The sequence below is a fragment of the Marmota monax genome, unplaced genomic scaffold, assembly GCF_021218885.2.
Source record: "Marmota monax isolate L192 unplaced genomic scaffold, Marmota_monax_Labrador192_F-V1.1 WCK01_AAM20220418_F8-fsc00034, whole genome shotgun sequence".
Classification (NCBI taxonomy): Eukaryota; Metazoa; Chordata; class Mammalia; order Rodentia; family Sciuridae; genus Marmota; species Marmota monax.
The window spans coordinates 11,221,093-11,239,302 of record NW_026693934.1 but is presented as its reverse complement, the minus strand read 5'-3'; the positions used below and the strand labels follow the sequence as shown (position 1 = coordinate 11,239,302).

The window sequence follows — 18,210 nt, the reverse complement described above, 5'->3', positions numbered from 1 at the left end:
GGCCAGCCGTCGGCAGCCTCTGCGGCAAGACCTCATAGCAGGGATCCGTGCCGTCGGACCCACTGGGGGAGGCATGGAGGGAAATCAGGCCCAACAGGACAGCAGGGACCCCAGCAGCTGGGCCCTCCTTCCCCACTGTCTGGCTGCAGCAGAGATGCTGGATGCCACCAGGTTCCCGCATCCAAGACCCCAGCTGCCCTCCCCGTGCCCACAGCCTCTGACCCAAACCTGTCCCCATCCAGGGCTACAAGATGGACGACCTGCTGACATCCTATGTGCAACAGCTCCTGAGCGCTGTGAACAAACAAAGAGGCCCCCGGGCCCCATCACTGGCCAGCACTTAACAGCCACCTGCCCAATTTAGGATCCCTCAGGGTATAAACTCAGGGCCTGCCCCCTGCACACACCCCACTTCCCTCAGGTGCCTGTCTCCTGAGTGCTGACCACGGAGGCCAGAGGTCGTCTCTGGCTCCAGACTCATGCAGTATGACTGAGAGAACCCCTCCCCCTGAACATTTAATAAAACTTCATGGAGCCGTGGAAGCGTGTCAGTGAGGTAACAGGCCGAGTGATAGGTGGACAGCAGGCTTGGGAGGCACTGACCCCCCAACAGCGTCTCTTCCAGTAAAAGCAAAGAGCATTGCAACTTCTCCAGGAAACGCGGTGACAGCTGCATTCCCCAGGAATGACCTCATGTGCACTTTCTCCTTCTTCCCTCCTTCTCCCTCCTGCCGGCCCTTCCTTCCTGTCCTCAGACTGGACACAGGGTATTCACTGAGATTCCTCCTTCCAGGACCCCCTGCGCTTTCCTCCTCCCCCACGGTAAGACACAGGGACACGTGCACTGTTTCCAGGGGGGCTGGGGTGGAGGCCATGGGAGGCTGGGTGGAGGCCATGTGGGGCCAGCATTCTCTTGGGTAGCTGACTTCGTGCTGAGGCCAGGCTGTGCCCAGGCAATGGGTAGAGCTGGATGCAAGGCTTGGAGGCCTGGGTCACCCCCCACCTATCTCAGAGACCCCTCAGCCCAGCCTCCATAGACCACCTGACACCCTGACCATAGCCACCCTGACCTGCCTGATGGTTCCTGGCTGGCCTTCTGTCTGCTTGGCCTGAGATAGGGCTGGATTCCCCCTGACCTCTTCTGCCTGCCTGTCTGGTGTTTAGTAACCCCAGCAGCAGGGGGTCCACATGAGCGGAGACCCCACTCCCTTCACCCCTGTCGCCACAAACCACACAGGCCACGGTGGGCACGTGAATATAAGCCTTCATTGTGCAAAGGTGAGCCCCACGGCCAGGTCTAAGCTGGCCACGGAGGAAGGGTCCGCCCTGGAAGTGGGAGAGAGCCGCCTCTCACTCCACCACCTCCCGGCCCCCAGGCCATGCCCAGAGGCTCAGCGTATATCCTGGGTTTGAGGAGAGGGGAACCACAGCTTGAGGAGGGTGGCAGAGACAAGATGTCAGAGAGGGTCCTGGAGTAGGGGAGGGGCTGGGGCCACGTCCCTCCAGCCGGTTTGTGGGTGGGCATGGCCCAGGATGAGCAGAGGGACCCTACGTGATTGAGTGACTGACTGTGGGATTGAAGAGTGGTGTCCCCCGCCCCAGAAGCCTCCGCCTGCCTGGGCCTGATGGCCGTGGGTGCTCCACGTGCCACTCGGGCTGAGGCTCCATAGCAGAGTGAGTGCCAAGAAGACCCCTGCAGAGCAGGACAGGTCAGGGGCACAGGTGGAAGCGGCTGTCAGGTGCGGATCAGGCCTCTGCACAGAAGAGGAAGGAGAGGATGGCCAAGGAGGGAGGTGCTGGAGCACACAGACCCAGACCAGATGGGAGGGAGGCCCTGGTGAGTGGGGAGAGGGCAGAAGGCAGGGGACGGGGCTGAGAGAAGGAAAGAGTGGAGAAGTGGGAGGCAGCCAGGAGAAGGGGGCCAGGCAACTGGGGAGCCTTTAGGCAGAGTTGACATCCACGGACTTGGGCTGGGCCTTGCGGGACGTCAGATCTGAGAGCTTCTTCAGCCGCTTCTTCAGCTCCAGCGGGAACTTCTCGTAGCATTTCTTACATACTGGCTTCATGTCGAACTCCACAAACTTGTTCCTGGGGATGAAGCCAGCAGTCCAGGCCCCACTGACTCTGAACCCAGATAATCAGCCAGAGGCAGCAAGGGCCTGCTTCTGGCCACAGGGCACATGGGGATAAGGAGATGGGCCTGGGGCCTCCTTCCCTCCTAGAGGCTTCTCAGATTCGGACCCTCCAGAACCCTCTATGGCTCCCTACTTCCCATGGAAGCCTGGGCTCCAAATCACTGGACTCCTCACAGCCCCATCCAGGCTTCCCTGACACATTTGACTTTCATATGCTGTCCCCTGAGCTAGAATGCCCTACCCTCCCGAGAGTTCAGAGTCTTTGTGGATGTGTTACTCCCTCCCTCACTATACCCTGGAGTCCCGGGACCTGTCCCCATCTGCCTGGGCTGCCCCTGGCATCCCAGGGCCTGACCACCACAGTGTGCAGGGAAGACTGGATAAGAAAAGGAAGGGACCTACAGAGAGCCCCCACCACACGCCCCTGCAGGTGGGAGGCAGTAGGTGGACTCACTTCAGGGTGAGCTTGCTGTGGCAGGTGGAGCAGGAGAAGCAGTTCACACACCAGGCCTTGTTGAGGGCAGACACCACTGCAAGGGCAGAAGGGGCCTTAGCAGGTCAGCTGCAGGCCCAGCTGTGCAAAGCCAGAGCCAGCTGGGCCAGCAGCTGCAGAACCCACCGCCTGGAGGGAGCGCAGGGGTGGGGGTGGGAGGGACTCAGGGACAGAGGGGCCTCACCATCACCCTCGATCACATGGCTGCAGTTGTAGCAGACGTCCCCAAAGAGCTGTGGACAGAGCAGGGTATCAGTGCGGGCTGCAGACCCCAGCCCGAGGCCCCCCAATATGGCCACTCTCAGGCATCCCCTGAAGCCTTCCCACCAGGCACAGCCTCAGGCTTGGGGTGGGGGCACGGGGCCCACTACATCCATCCCTGGGAAAGAACAAGGTTAAGGCATTGCTCCCCAAGAGTGCTGTCGCTCCTGTTGGTGACCGGGAGGGCTATGGGCCGCCCCCACCTATTCGCCAGAGCAGTAGTTAAGGAAGAGGAGGCTGGCTGTCACCCCATTTGCCTGGTACCGCACACTGTTATCTGGCTGGGTCCTCACAAAGGTATGGGCCACAGACACACAGCTTTTAAATAAGGACATTGAGCGGAGAAAGCTGCTCATGTCTCAAGTCTAAGCTGGGATTCAGGCCTGGCCTCAGCCCCTCCACGGGCTCTCAGGGCACTGCCCACAGCCTCTCCTGCTCACACGACAGCCCCAGCCCACCTCCCTCAGGCTCCTGAGACCCCCAGCCATCCACCCAGACCCTCTGTGACCCCCAGCCATCCACCCAGACCCCCTGCGATCCCAGCCGTCCACCCAGATCCCCTGAGACCCCCAGCCATCCACCTGGACACCTTATGACCCCCAGCCATCCACCCAGATCCCTGAGACCCCCAGCCGTCCACCCAGACCCCCTGCGATCCCCAGCCATCCACCCAGACCCCCTACGACCCCCAGCCGTCCACCTGGACCCACTGCGACCCCCAGCTGTCCACCCAGACCCGTGCGCTGTGGGCTCGCCCCACCACCTACCTGGTTGTAGTGGGTCTCGCAGTAGGCCAGGCCCTTCTTCTCATAGTGTCGGTGGCCCAGGAATGGCTTCTCACACTTGGCACAGACAAAGTGCTGGGAGGAGAGAGGGTGGCTGGGGAGGTGTCAGGGCTAGAGCAGTGACCCCAGGAGGCAGAGGGAAGGGCAGAGGGGCGGGCGACTCCTTGGTCCTCCTTGAACACGGTGACATCCCTCGTCACTGTCCTCTCCCAGCCTGGGGTTCCCCGGGCAACCTCAGCCCAAGAAGCCAGGAGCTGGCAAGGTGCTGCAGTGTGGTGGCCTCTCACGGGTGGGAGCTGCCCCGCTCTCCGCAGGGTGCCTCTGGGGTGTCCTCCACAGACACAGGGTCACTGAGAGGCGGTTTGTAGCCATTTCATGGGTGAGGATGCACCTCCCCCAGGGGCACAGGCCAGGGCCTGGGTCAGGGCAGCATGGCCCACAGTCTCTCATAGGACCTTCTCAAAGAGGCCACCCAATACATAGTTTCTGGACACAGAGATGGCCAGGCCACCGGGGAACACAAACCTCCTTTCCAAGTGTGTCTATAAGAACACTAAAGCCCTCGGTCCAGGGGTGAGAGCTCCAGGTGACCCCAGTGTGCACACCTGGGCAGCCGACCAGTGCCTCGTCTCCTTGAGACTGCACTCGGCTGATTTTATCCACCATAACCCCTCGGGGTGCCTCTGGCCAACTCTGGAATCCTCTGAAATGCAGGAGGTGGAAGAGGAAAGGTGGACGTGGCTGCCTGATCAAGACCTGTGGGCTCAGGTCTCCGGCGCCTATGGACAGCTGCGGTCCCTGGCCATGCACAAGAGGGGCAGCTTCCTGAGGCTGGGTCTCTCCAGGAGTCGGTGCACAGCATGGGCTGGGATGTGAAGGGGGCTGTGAATGGGGGCACCCCTCAACCTGAAGCCTCATGCTTCTGCCAGTCTCACCTCCACGTGCCACTGCTTGCCCAGCGCGTTGACCACACGGCCCTCAATGGGCCGGCGGCAGGCCCCACAGATGGGGACCCCCATCTTGTCATGGCAAGGTAGGCAGTAGAGCTCACCCTTCAGCTCCCGGGCCTCGGCAGTCAGCTCCTTCCTGGAAGACAGCACAGACTCCTCCAGGTGTCACCCCTGACCCTTGGCAGGGTCACTCCAGCCTCTCTAGCCCAAAGGCACTGTGCCCTGAAAGGCCCCACTCAAGCTGAGCCGAAACTCTCTGATCTTTGGTTTTTTTTGGAGACTTCCTGTATGAGCCCCAGACAGGCCCTGGAGCCCAGAATTCCCCCACAGGCCTGGCAGAAGGGCCCCTGTGTTCTGCCCCATCAGCCCTTTGAGAGGAAGGTCTGTTCTCAGACCTCCCTCCTCCTCCAAAGCAGACTGAGTGTCTGGGACAGGCACGGAAGGGACCAGAAGAGACTTTGAGGGAATAACTCCTCGTCCCTCTCCCACACCAGCACCAACCTCACTCTCCACCCCTACCTCTCTACTCAGTCTCAGCAATGGTCTCTGCAGTTCAGGGGCCAACCTCCCGCTTTCGCCCCCCCAAATCTCAATTACCCCCTGAACAGAGTCCTGGAGAGAGGAGCTTCCGGCCCCGGCCACTTCCCGGTCCCCATTCTACCTCTTCCCTGCAGCTCCTCACCTCATGGTGTGGATACCCTCTCTGCCCACCTGGTTCACCTCTCCTGCCTCAGCATTGACCTAGGTGCGAATCCCACCGTCCCTGCTCTCTGACAGCCATGCTGTCCACCTGCCCCCACCCCAGGGACAGGATAGGCACCTACCCACAGTGGGTACAGCTGAAGTGATCTGGGTGGTAGGCGTCATTCCTGAACATGAGGGGCTGCTCATCAATGACCAGGTGGCACCGCTGACAGATGTACTTTCCTAGGCCCTTGGCCTTCTCACGGTTGTGGCAAGGTCGGCACAGGTGCCTGTGGGAGGTGAGGGTATTGTTAGGGGCAGGTCAATACCTCCTGCTCCCAGGATGGCCAGGCCACCTGTAGAAGAGAGCCCAGGACCCTGCCTGCAGCCTGAGCCAGAGCCTTGGGGCTTCAATGAGGCTCATCCCAGAAAGCAGGAAAGTAAGCTGCCCAGGGGGGCACAGGTGCACCCTTTAAAAAGAGGGCCCAGGGCGGCACAGGTGCATCCTTTAAAAGAAGTGGCCTACTGTGCTCAGGAAAAAGACTAGGCATACAGCAGAACGTTCCTGTTTTTCTATCTTTGGCTAGTATGTTTCTTCTTTTAAAAGTGGTATGTTTCCACTTTTCCTGAACCTAGGATAGTATATGGAACAGAATAGACATTTAATTGACATTCGCTGGAAAATCAGTTTCATGTCTCAAATGTCCTAACAGGAGCTACAGAGAAGGTTAGTTTCAAAACCCCATTGTGCCCAGCAGAGTGGCCACGAAGCACAGGACCACACAACAGGCTCGTCCTTTCCTTTGGGGTCCACCAGATAAAAAGGGGTCCTAACGTGTACAGGCACCTTCTGTCTCCAAAGACAAGTGCGGCTGTGTCAGACGGAGGCCCCAAACCCAGGAACTGTCATCACAGAGTCTTTTTTGTGAAGACCTCAGAGTCATTTCTGATGCTACTCCACAGCTGTGGTCTCAACTGAGTAAGAAATCAACATGGTTTCTGTTTCCCCTCCCTCAAAGGAGGCAAGAATTTAGATTCAGGGTCCTCAGGCAAAGATAGACAAAGAGGGCAATCCAGCGCCCCTTGTTTCTGATCCCCACCTGCCACCCCAATCTAAATGTGCTCCTGATGCAGCCAGACCCTCCTTCTCAGGCCCCCAATCCACGCCCCTTCACCCTTCCGTCCTCCACACGGCAACCCCAATGTTGGCTCCTTTTATAGGCTGGCAGTTTACATAAAGGATTGACTCTCATTCAAAACCTCCCTGCCAGGTGAGAGTGGGCAGTCAGCTCAGTGTCCCCAGCCTGGACCCCCAAGCCCACTGTGTCTGTTTGGATCTGGACTCCATCCCGCAGCTCCCTGCTCTTGCCCTAAAGTCCTACTTTACCAGGGGGCATGCCCCAGAGAGGTCCTGGGAACCACTCGCTAACTAAAATCTGCCTGGCTGCCGGCTGTGCCTCCACCAGATGCTGGGTGCCTAGCATGGGGCAGTGGCTCAGGATCAGCTTATTGAATATGTGAGGGAACAAGTGATTGCGCAATACAAGAAGGGAAGGACCGTTGGCATCATCTCCCTGTGACATGGCCAAGCCTGGCCTGGGCCCTTGGCTCTTCCCACCCCACAGTGGGCAGCAGATGTGGCCTGTAGCAGCAGCCTTCATCAACATGATCCAGGGATCCCACCCACACCCAGACACCTATGCCCCAGCCCCCACCCACACCACCTCCACATCTGGCCTAGGGCTGATCCGCCCCACCCAGCCACGGACTGTGACCAGCCCACTCCCCCTGCCTCTGTCACAGTCAGTCTCCATTCCCCATAGTCCCACTCCCAATTTTGGTGATTACTCCTTAGCATGAGGACAACATTCAACCATATAGAATAACTCTATTTCAAAGCTGTAGAAATTCGCTCAACTTCCCAAATTCTACTGCAATGGTCAACGCCCTTCAAGCCTCCATCAGGAGTCACCTCGATAATGAAAAGTCTGTTGGTGTGTGTCGGGGGATGGCTCAGTGGAAGAGCACTTGCCTAGCATGTATGAGGCACTGGGTTCAATCCCTGGCATTAAGGAAATGGAAGGGCAGGTCAGGGGGAACCCAGAAATGCCCACATTTCTTTTTTCCTTTTCTTTCTTCGTGTGTGTGTGTGTGTGTGTGTGTGTGTGTGTTACTAGGGATTAAACCCAGGGGCACTTTAACATTGAGCTACATCCCCCAGGCCTTTTAATCTTTTATTTTGGGATAGGGACTGAATAAGTTTCCCAGGCCGGTCTTGAACTTGGAATCCTGCCTCAGCCTCCTGAGTTGCCAAGATGGCAGCGTGTTCCACTGCACCCAGCACACACCCACATTTTCATCCAGTGTGAGTCAGTTCTTCCAGACAGCCCACCCAGAGCACAACAGGAAAGGGACCTCTACCCTGGCTCAGATACCTGCTTACCCACTGGCTCACAGGCAGGGCAGAGGAGCCCCCTACTCTTGTAGACACCCCAGCTGGGAAACAGGTTCAGGATAGACCCAAATCCCAGAACCAGATCCAAAGAGGACCTTTGGAATTTTTTTTTCCAGGTAGAATTCAAATGGAACCTAAGAATTCTAGCATTAAGATATAGCAGCAAAAGAGAACCACACAGCCTTGTGTGCACACGCCTGTAATCCCAGTGGCTCGGGAGGTTGAGGCAGGAGGATCACGAGTTCAAAGCCAACCTCAGCAACTTAGCAAGGCCCTAAGTAACTCAGTGAGACCCTGTCTCTAAATAAAACACACAAATAAAGGGTTGGGGATGTAGCTTGGTGGTTAAGCACCCCTGGATTCAATCCCCAGTACTGAAAAAAAAAAATAGACCCACACAGAACACGCACAGGAAGCATAACTTCTGGAGTGACACAGGCTTGGGTTTAAACCCTGGCTCTGTCAATTTCTGGCATTTGTCACTGAGTAGGTTACTTCACCTCTCTGAGCCTCAGGTTCCTTGCCTACAAAATGGGGCAATAATCCAGATGCACAGGGTTATGCAAAAAGGCAAATTTCAGATGGTGCACATGGTAGGCACTCCCCAAGTGCCAGCCACATAACAGTTTTAAATAACAACTTAAAAGTCTTTTGAAACCATGATTGCTGATTTGGTTCTTCAGGTCTTTTGCAAAGATGGAGAGAAATTAGCTTGGTTCATTCAGTCTTGGGAGAGGCCATCCTGGCAATACCCAAATTGCTCAGGCTCCAGCCTCGAGCAAACCATAGAGGAGTCTTAGGAGCCAGCAGTCAGTGGGCTGCAGTAGCTCTCTTGATGGCCCTTCTGTGCTGAGGAAGAATCCACACCGGCGAGGGCTGAGCCTGCCGGGCTGAGCTGCGTCCCCACGGGACAGACAGCGCCCCATTATGAGGCGGCCTGCAGCTGTGCTTGATTCCACATAAAGGCCATGATTTATTCCACATGCCCAAACGGAGCCTAATTATACAGGGCAGGACACAAGGACCGTACAGCAAGTGTCCTGAAAGAATCCCCTCTCATTCCGCCCAACAAGACTCCTCAGCCTCCCGCCCTCTGCATTCACGGACACCCCCTCCCGCCCACCCAGCGCAGGCCTGGGAGCATGGGCCTGTTGCCATGGTGGCTGGCCCCTCCCTGTCCCCCATTAGTAGGAAACCATCCCCTTCTGAAATGTCCCCTTGTGTCTGTCAGCTTCAGTCAGAGCCCCCCACCCAGCCCCAGCCGTCACCCACTCCCAGGCTCCCAAGGCAGTCACACACTCAGCCTCTGTGACGCTCAGTGGCCAAGCTGGGAGGGGGGTGCACAGGCTGGGGACACTGGAATATTCACGGCCCCGTTGCGGCAGAGGCAGCCGGAGGAGCAGCCCACCCCACAAGGGACCCCTCAGGAATGAAGTAGCCTTTCAGGGCTGGAGGGGCTGCAGGCTCCCTTCCTCTCCTTAAATAGCCAGCCATCCACCCGCAGCTGCACAGAGGCCACCGCCGACGCCACCGCCCGCGCCCACAGTTCACCTGCCACCCCAGCTCCTGTCCCTTCCTCCTGGACCAGCTGTGAGAGGTAAGGAGCAGGACGGGGCGGGCAGGCAGGGCGTCCAAGAGTCACCCTGCTGGTGAACATGGGGCATCTCTTGTCCCTGTCTCCTTGATAATGGCTAGGCCAAAGCTGAACTCACAGCCACCTGCAATGCAGTGTTTTTGCCCCTCCGTTGGGAGCTTATAAAGGACAGGGGACTTTCCCACAGGCCCATGCCGCAGTGACAGTCAGCCAGCACCCACGGCCACAAGGCTTTCTTAGCACAAGAAAGAGCCAGATTCGGGCCAGGAAGGGACTGGTGACCAATGTACAGAAAACTACCTCTGCCAACCACAGTACTGCCCCCATGGCTTCCTCCTCCAGCCGCGTCTGCCCGTATGGTCCCTCCACGGAGGCCCAAGGCCCATCTGACCTGCAGCCACGGGGCCCAGATTGCCCCAGGTCCAGGCCATACTCCACAATGCTCTTAGTAGCACATGCTCTGTGACTGTCTGAGCAGAGTGAGCCCGGAGGACCCAGTAGATCCAGGCTGAGGCTCCAATTTCTAAGTGACAAGGGAGTGAGAGAAATGGTAGGAGAAATCACAGCAAAACAGAAACAACCCAGACAGTTTCGGTCACCGAGAGTGAGTATCCACAGTCTCCTAGGTGGCAGGCCAAGGGCAGCATCAACAGGCAAGGCCACCTGGCAGAAGGCAAGGCAGAACTGGATGCCACAGCCCACCCAGCGCTCTGGGGTGTGAGCCCTATAGTCACACACTCGGAGCCCTGAGTGGTTTAATGCTCTGCTGTCATGTCTTGAAAATCTTACTTTTCAAGCAAGGAATACACATTGTCATTTCACATTGGTCCCCCAAATTAGGTGGTCAGTCCTTCAGCCAGGTCCCAAGAAGGAGACACTGAGCCAGAGATGACTCCAGAATGAGGTCTGAGACAAGCCACACTCCTGGCTCTGGGCACGGAGCCCTCGTGGGTCTCCAGAGGTAGTGTCCTGGGAGCCTTGGGTCTCTCTGATCCAACTTCCAACTCCAGGGCCACTGCCCCCTGCTATGTGACTTCAGGCAGGAAAGCAAACGCCAAGCCCTGTTTTCCCCCTTTGTAAAATGGAACGCCTGATGCCAACCTCCTAGAACCAGCATACACAAGAGGAAGCAGGCCCTGACCATGCCATGTATGGGGGAGGGTGGGGGCCATACCTGTGAGCTGACCTCCTGGAGGGGCCAGGTGACAAATGCACTGTAGAGCACAATCCAGGTCCAACTGGCTGCCCAGGGTAGAGGGCAGCCAGCTCAACCCCTTCCTAGCTCTGGGTTCCGACAGACCAGAGATGAGAAGTCAGGGTCAGCATTGGCCTCCTGAGCCACGTCCAGTCTCCTGCCCCACCCTAGGCTGTAGGCTGCTCTGGCCCCATCATCTACCCTCTCCTGCCCACATCCCCAGCTCCCAGTCCTGGGCAAAAGAAGCAAGGTGTTTGGGACTCTCCTTCTTCTCTCTCTTGGATCTTTTAAGTGGACTAAATCAAGACAGAACAGATTGCCCTGTCTGTTGGGGAGGGGTGGGGGCACCGATAAGGATCTGGGCTTCACTTTGTTAGCAAGGGAAGGCTCTGACCACAGTCCTCAGGCAGCCTCCCAGGCCTCTCTGGGCTGCAGATCTTCCCAGGGAAAACCTAGCCAGTCTCTCTGCCGTTAGGCCCTTGACCTCCTGAAAAGATCCCACTTCTTGATGTTGGAACAACCTGGTGGGAAAACACATCCTGCTGGCCTGAGGTCAAAGCACAGTGTCTTCCTCAGTCCAGGCCTCCTCCCAGTGGGATGTCCAAAACAGAACTGGTGGGCTGAGTCCACTCGCAGATGCTGGTGGACAGAGTAGGCCTCTGGCTTCCTCCCAGGACATGACCCTTGCTGAATTCCTGAGGAAGCCCTCCTGAAGGTCGGGTGCTGGGGGAACCGTGGTCAGGGGCCGCAGGGGTGCCAGAAGGTCCAAGCAGACAGGTCAGGGAGGGTTCTGGGACTCAAGGGGAGTGGCGTTCACTTGGAAAGACTGAGGCTGAAGGAACTGGCAGGCTTCAAGCACCCAGCTCTCAGAAACAGCCCACCCAGTCAGTGGTAATGAGGGCCACCGTCCGCCGTTCAGATGGCACACCTGAAGGGAGAACAGAAAACACGGGGCCCTTCCCTGCCCTCCAGAGCCTCATGCAGTCGGAGCTCACATCTCCCCATTACAGTGCTGACTGCACCCTCCCTGCCCTGAGGGAGTACAGTGTGGGGTAGAATGTGGGGAGGAGCTGCCGATTTCTGGGTCACCCAGCACTGGCCCTGGGCCATTTCGGCAGGGACACAGCTACTCAGGGGGAAAGCTTCAAGTCCCAGTTTTGCTTTGACCTTTTGCTAAAATTCAGAATGCCTTTGATGATTAGTCACCCCTAAATGGGCACAGGGGTTCTCAGCAGTCCTGGTGGTAATGCTCCGCTCAGAGCAGCTATGTTCCTCTCAGTTAGGGGTGGGAAGTTCTGAAGTCATCAGAGGTCCTACTTGTGACTTCTGGAGGGCAAAGCTTCGCTAGCTAGCCTGGGTTCTCTCTGGCCTGTTTGTTTGTTCACTCCATGTTTGTCCCCTGCTCTGCCTCCAGCCAAAGCATGAATGGCCTCGAGGTGGCCTCCCCAAGTCTGACCGACAACTCATCTCTGACCACTGAGCAATGTGGGCAGGAGACACCCCTGGAGAACATGCTGTTCGCTTGCTTCTACCTCCTGGATTTCATCCTGGCTTTTGTTGGCAATGCCCTGGCCCTGTGGCTTTTCATCCGGGACCACAAGTCAGGCACCCCAGCCAATGTGTTCCTGATGCACCTGGCCGTGGCCGACTTGTCCTGTGTGCTGGTCCTGCCCACCCGCCTTGTCTATCACTTCTCTGGGAACCACTGGCCATTTGGGGAAATCCCGTGCCGACTCACCGGCTTCCTCTTCTACCTCAACATGTACGCCAGCATCTACTTCCTCACCTGCATCAGTGCTGACCGCTTCCTGGCCATCGTGCACCCGGTCAAGTCCCTCAAGCTACGCAGGCCTCTCTATGCCCACTTAGCCTGCGCCTTCCTGTGGGTGGTAGTGGCTGTGGCCATGGCTCCACTACTGGTCAGCCCACAGACGGTCCAGACCAACCACACAGTTGTCTGCCTGCAGCTGTACCGAGAGAAGGCCTCCCACCACGCCCTGGCGTCCCTCGCCGTGGCCTTCACCTTCCCGTTTGTCACAACGGTCACCTGCTACCTGCTGATCATCCGCAGCCTGAGACAGGGCCCCCGCGTGGAGAAGCGCCTCAAGAACAAAGCCGTCCGCATGATCGCCATGGTGCTGGCCATCTTCCTGATCTGCTTCGTGCCCTACCACGTCCACCGCTCCATCTATGTGCTGCACTACCGGGGCGGCGGGACCTCCTGCACCGCCCAGCGTGTCCTGGCCCTGGGAAACCGCATCACCTCCTGTCTCACCAGCCTCAATGGGGCCCTCGACCCTGTCATGTACTTCTTCGTGGCTGAGAAGTTCCGTCACGCCCTGTGCAATTTGCTCTGCGGCAAAAGGCTCACGGGTCCGCCCCCTAGCTTTGAAGGGAAAACCAACGAGAGCTCGCTGAGTGCCAGGTCAGAGCTGTGAGCCCGAGGCTCTGTCCCTGGGTGGGCCACAGACTGTTGCAGGAGGAGGGTCCCCTGGGGGTGGGTGACACTGGTCTCAGCAAAGAGAAGGCTGCCCACTCTCCAATCTCCCTGAGCAAACCACCTGTTTCAGCAGGTCCCTACTCGTCCCTCCCAAAGGTCTGAACTTCCAGGTCACCCAGACCGGAGCTGGGTCTTAACCGCACAGAACCCCTAAAAAAGAAGAAGAATCAATGAGGATTGAGAGGCCATCCCTCTGCAGGGACTGTTGGCTCTGCTTCCTAGTCGCTCCCAGACACCCAGTGAGTTCACCCATGGAATGGGGGAGGGGACCCAGAGGGACAACTCCAGAACACTGAGGGTCTTTCTTTCCCCCACTAGACTGCCAGCCTCCCTCCTTACAGAAATGCACAGCAGGGAGGCCACGTAGAAAGGCCCAGAAGGAAGGCTGCAAAGGACTCAGGAGAAGAGGCACCCATGAATCTCAGTGGAGGAGTAGGAACAGTGTCTACGGTACAAGGAGTTCCCTTTGCAGTGCCTTTGCCAGATGAGCCCTTTCTGAATTTTGGGGGGATGGACTATAAATTGTAGCTAAACGCCGTAAGTATATTCAGACTGGTTGCCACGTGACACCCAGCAAACGTGGTTTGCAGAACACATTCATCCTGATCCCTCCTGTTATAAACTACACAGAGATCTGCCTGTGGTCTGACAATCCCTAGAGCCTCTCAGCAAAAGGAGCGCGGTGTGTATCCTGCTAATCCAGACCTGGCAGCGGCATCCTGAGTCCCATTTCCTCCTGAGGGGACTCAACCAGCCTCTGCCCACCCAGTTTTGAGCTGTCTCGCTTGGTAGCCTGCATGCGTCCCCCTAACATGTCCTTTTTTGTACTTGTTTGTACTGATCATAAACTGAATTGTAGTTTTAAGCTGACGGAGGCTACTGTGTCTGCTCAACGTGATGCCCTTCCCAGAACTTCTCTTCCCTTCAACCCAAGAATGGCCAAGCAGAGGCTGGGGCAGCTGCGGGGGCTCCCTTGCCAAGGTTCTGGTGGCCCACGCCTTCCACCCATGCCTGCCTGAGCCAGGAGGGTCCAAACGAGGACTTTCATTACTCAGCACCCCGGCTGCCACCCTGTCCCCTGTCATTACAGCTTTTCTACCACATGCTACTTTTCAAAGCACTTTTGGCCTCTTCTCATTTTCCCAACCAGTGAATGGGGCAGTGGCCCTGTGCAAGCCTTGGCTCAGGAGGGGACAGGACTCCCTCCAAGCTCACACCTGGCTGGTGACCCCAGTGGTCAACAGCTGTCCTTCAGCTCTTGCACTGTGCCGTCAGTGCCCCACAGCCCCTCACCCAGACAATCTGCAGAGCTCCAAGCACTGTGCCCGCCCTGCAGACACCAAGAATGACGTGAGGCCATGTTTTTCTCATGAAGCAGTAAATGGACAAGATCACTGCAGGCCACATCAGGAAGGGACAGGGGAGGTGCTGCAGCAGAAAACCAAGTACCTACATGGGAGAGGGTGTGGCAGTCAGATGGACAGCTAGGGAGTCTCTGGGGCAGTGCTGCCTCTTCTGATGTGGGGACACGGAGAGGCAGACTTGGTCATCAGTGGAGTTCAGTGGTTTGCTTTTTGTTTCATACTGGGGATTGAACCCAGGGGCACTCCACCACTGCATTCCCAGCCCTTTTTTATTTTAAGACAAGGTCTCGCTGAGTTGTGCAGGCTGGCCTCAAACTCACGATCCTCCTGCCTCAGCCTCCCAAGCCACTAGGATTACAAGCGTGGGCCACTGCGTCCAGCTGGAAACTCGGGGTGGGACCCATTGCATTTGGGATGCCTAGGTGCCCCCCAGGGAACAGCCATGTGGACCACTGAGTACTGGTAGGAAGAAGTCTGGGGTGGTGCCCTTAACTATCCAGACAGGCCATCAGGGTCTCAGGCCTGTCTTCAAAGGCAGACATGAGGGGCCAAGCACAAAGCCCCAGAGGAGAAGAGAATGAGGGAGGGGGAAACTATGAGATATGGGTTCTCACGGGGAGAAGAGGCGTTTCCACCTGAAGGAGGGGCGTTGCCGTGAGAGCCACTGGGAGACCTGTCAGTGCCCACGGTGGCCACAGGGAGCACACTAGGGTAGTGGGGGCTCCTGGGTGGAGCAGGCAGGTTCGCTGGAAAGGGCTGCAGCTACACAGGTGTGGGTAGGGGCACCCAGAACTCGTCCCTAGGGAGGAGGGAGGTAAGACTATCACTCTAGAGAGGGATGTAGGGGTCGGCAGAGCGGAAAGGCAAGGGTGGGGAGAATCATAAGGCTTCTTGAAGGTGGGAACTACTGGTGTGCTGGTGAATGTATGGTCCTGATTGGGGGGACTTCTCTCCAGCGACCTTCAGTCATGTGAGTCTATAGTTGGGGTGCAGACAGCTGGGTTCCGCATGCAGGGGAGGCCCCGAGGGTGTCAGCTCAACTCAAAGCTCCTTATTCACCCACCGTCACCTCATGGCTCCTGCTCAAGGGCTGTTGTCCCCACTGCCTTCTGCTGTCCTTGAGGAACACTGCCAAGCCCAGGGGGGCTCTGCTCTTGCCCCGCATCCCTTGTCTCTGCAGCCTCACTCCTCATTATAAACTGGGGGTGTACTGACCACCTTGGAGGTACAAAAGGGAGTCGGTAGCCACATCAGTATAGGCCAGGGAGCCTGGAGGGGCCTGGGGCTCAGCCTGTGCCCCCTGTGGCTCCTCACCTGCCCGCGTTCTTCACAAAGCCCAGGTCAGCCAGCTCCACATCACACAGCTCACAGCGGAAGCACCCCGGGTGCCAGTTGCTGTTCATGGCCTTGATCACGCGTCCAATGATGAACTCGCCTGGAAGAAGAGAGGTCCCTGCTTGCTGGGCAGGACTTGGCCCCTGCCAGGCCCTGTCCACATCAGCGCTCCTCCAAGCTCAGCCTGGTCCAAGGAACCCTGCCTGCAGCACAGGAAGGCGGTGCCTACGGAGGGCTGGAAGGGAAATGCTCAGAGACGGGCAAGGTGGGCAGGGAAGAGCCCCTCCACCCAGCAGGCCAGGCCCGTGGGCACTCCACTGCAGGGCCCTCACCCGCCCACCTCCACTTCCCAGGCAGCAGCGGACTCACCGCAGGATCCGCAGCACGGGGCAAACAGCATTTGGAAGTCGTGTTCGCAGTATTTCCGGCCCTCAAACTGCAAATGGGCCACAGACAAGACCAGTAAATCACCCATCATTCCCACGAGCCTCCTCCACACCCATACCCCTGCTTTGTTGGGTCAGGACCTGATGGCAGGGACGGATGGGTGTGGAACTGAGAGGAGGGCATTCCAGAAGCCAGAGCAGGGGGTGGGGCCTCATGATACAAAGAGGTGCCCAGAAAGGGGCTTCCATAGGAACCACTGCAGAAGTCCCCAAGGCCAGCTCTCTGAGGGCCCCTGCTGCGTGTTAAGGATGGTGGCCCTGTGGGTCCCGAGAGCAGGCCAGACTGCAGGAGGAGCTTAAGCTGGGACGGGATGAGGTCAAGTTCAAATCATATGCATCTCTTTGCCCTATTTCCTGTGTCCTTTCTGTATGGGAAATCCAGAGGTCACAAAAGAGTGAAGAGAATTAAAAAGGGGACACAGGAGGGTCTGACGGAGGGAGGGGAGTGCAGGAATGGAGGCACAACTGAGCCCTGCAGCCAGTGGGTGTGGACACCCCCGTGGAGCCACTTTTTGGCAGCGAAGACCAGGCACTGGCCCAAGGATGTCAAAGCTTGCTTCTGTCTCCCTCTCCCTGAACAATTTTTTTCTTGTTTAAAAATCTGGCTTTTCTGTTTTCTATAACAAGTGCCTATTCGACTGCAGCCCTACCCAGTGACCTGGGGAGGCAATGGTTTAAGTTCATCCTGCAGTCATGTCTGAGCGCCTACTGTATGCCAGGCTTTGTTCTAGGCACATGGCCCCTTCAGAACCGTCTACTCCTCCCGTTGCCTCTACGGCTGGCCAGCACTCCCCAGGAGGCTAGGAGGCACCCCAAGAATGCTACTGTGCAAGGCAGATCGCACACCCACATCTATCCACCAATGATCCCTTAGGATCCTCAAAAGCTACCCGGCATCTACCCCCAGTCCCTGGTCCTCACCTCCACTGCCACCGTCAGTGGTGTGCTGGTAAGTGTGTAACAACCAGCTCTCGGTGGCATGGAGGGAGGTGGCTGATGCATAGTGTTGGTGAAAACATCCCCCCAGGGTGATTTCCAGCTGCCAACGTGACACAGACCCAGTCGGGAAGACATGGGCACTGGCTGCCTTGGAGGTAGGAAGGATAGAAATAACTGCCAGAAATAACCGGGGAAGCATAGAGGATAGTAAAATGTAACAAAATAATTAGGAAGTGGGGAGTTTTACATATATGTTACCTTTGTGGGGTTTTTTAAAGTATTTTTTAGCTGCGTATGGACTCAAGGCCTCTATATGTTTTGATGTGGTGCCAGGAGGGAACCTAGTGCCTCACACTTGCCAGGCAAGTGCTCTGCCGCTGAGCCCCACCTTTGTTTTTAATAAAATGTTTCTTCAATTTATGCATTTCCACAACTTAATTTTTTAATGATGACTATTTAATAATCATTTTGCAAGACTAAAGATTTAACAACCTGCTCCTATGAGCTGGTGACAGCCACTTGAGATCCCTTCACTTTTTTCTGGATCATTGTAATAACCCAACTCCGGGTCCCACCTGGCCTCCAGCTTCTGTCCCCGGCCCCCTGACAGTCTCCTCTAACACAGCAACCAGAGGGGTCATTTTCCAAGATCAGGCACACCGTGTGACTCTGCATTCCTACTCCAGTCTCTTGCGGAGTGGAAGCCTAAGGTTCTATATGGCTCTACAGGACCAAAGGAGATCCATCTCCCTGTCGTCCCCATCTCCTGCCATTCTCCTGTTCCCTCTGCTTCCCCGATGGCCTTCCTACTGTTCCCCAAACACCCCGCACCCCCCACCACCACGGGCCTTTGCACATGCTGTGTCATTATGAGTGCTCTACCTGCGGATGCACAGGTGGCTCCCCACCTTTCCACTCTGCTCAGACGTGACCCGCCCTGGTCGCCCACCTCCTGCCCTGGATTCCTTACGACCAGGGCACAATAGATGCACCATCGAGTCACTACTTACCGTCTGTTCCCAACAGAGGCCAAGTGCTAAGAGGGCAGCCTCTTCCTGCCACCAGGGCGTGCTG

General features: G+C 57.2%; 3 protein-coding genes across 7 annotated transcripts in view; 2 read left to right on the top strand and 1 right to left on the bottom strand.

The window, feature by feature from the left end:
• The window catches only part of Myo7b (myosin VIIB), an 86,372-nt gene extending 85,829 nt beyond the window's left edge, over nucleotides 1–543 (top strand). Inside the window, exon 48 of the mRNA XM_046463676.2 lies at nucleotides 243–543. Within this exon, the coding sequence (XP_046319632.1) occupies nucleotides 243–344 (102 nt within the window). The 3' untranslated portion in view covers nucleotides 345–543. The remainder of the gene's footprint in view (nucleotides 1–242) is intronic.
• Nucleotides 544–1,248: 705 nt separating this feature from the next.
• Lims2 (LIM zinc finger domain containing 2) overlaps nucleotides 1,249–18,210 on the bottom strand; it is a 36,751-nt gene continuing 19,789 nt past the window's right edge. For 4 of the 5 annotated variants that reach the window (XM_046463681.2, XM_046463680.2, XM_046463679.2 and 1 more), the window contains exons 3-10: nucleotides 16,121–16,187; nucleotides 15,731–15,851; nucleotides 5,449–5,598; nucleotides 4,610–4,760; nucleotides 3,657–3,749; nucleotides 2,813–2,861; nucleotides 2,590–2,665; nucleotides 1,249–2,124 (exon numbers count right to left, since the gene is read on the bottom strand). In XM_046463681.2, the coding sequence (XP_046319637.1) occupies nucleotides 1,941–2,124; nucleotides 2,590–2,665; nucleotides 2,813–2,861; nucleotides 3,657–3,749; nucleotides 4,610–4,760; nucleotides 5,449–5,598; nucleotides 15,731–15,851; nucleotides 16,121–16,187 (891 nt within the window). In that variant the 3' untranslated portion in view covers nucleotides 1,249–1,940. The remainder of the gene's footprint in view (nucleotides 2,125–2,589; nucleotides 2,666–2,812; nucleotides 2,862–3,656; nucleotides 3,750–4,609; nucleotides 4,761–5,448; nucleotides 5,599–15,730; nucleotides 15,852–16,120; nucleotides 16,188–18,210) is intronic. The other variant, XM_046463678.2, reaches the window with a different exon arrangement.
• Nucleotides 8,996–13,922, top strand: Gpr17 (G protein-coupled receptor 17). Its single transcript, XM_046463682.1, has 2 exons — nucleotides 8,996–9,360; nucleotides 11,967–13,922. Exon 2 carries the CDS (start codon nucleotides 11,974–11,976, stop codon nucleotides 12,988–12,990), a length of 1,017 nt encoding a protein of 338 aa, XP_046319638.1. The 5' UTR covers nucleotides 8,996–9,360; nucleotides 11,967–11,973; the 3' UTR covers nucleotides 12,991–13,922.

Bases quoted from the DNA above. Each gene is read 5' to 3' on its own strand.
- Gpr17 (XM_046463682.1), top strand. From the start codon at position 11,974: ATGAATGGCCTCGAGGTGGCCTCCCCAAGTCTGACCGACAACTCATCT.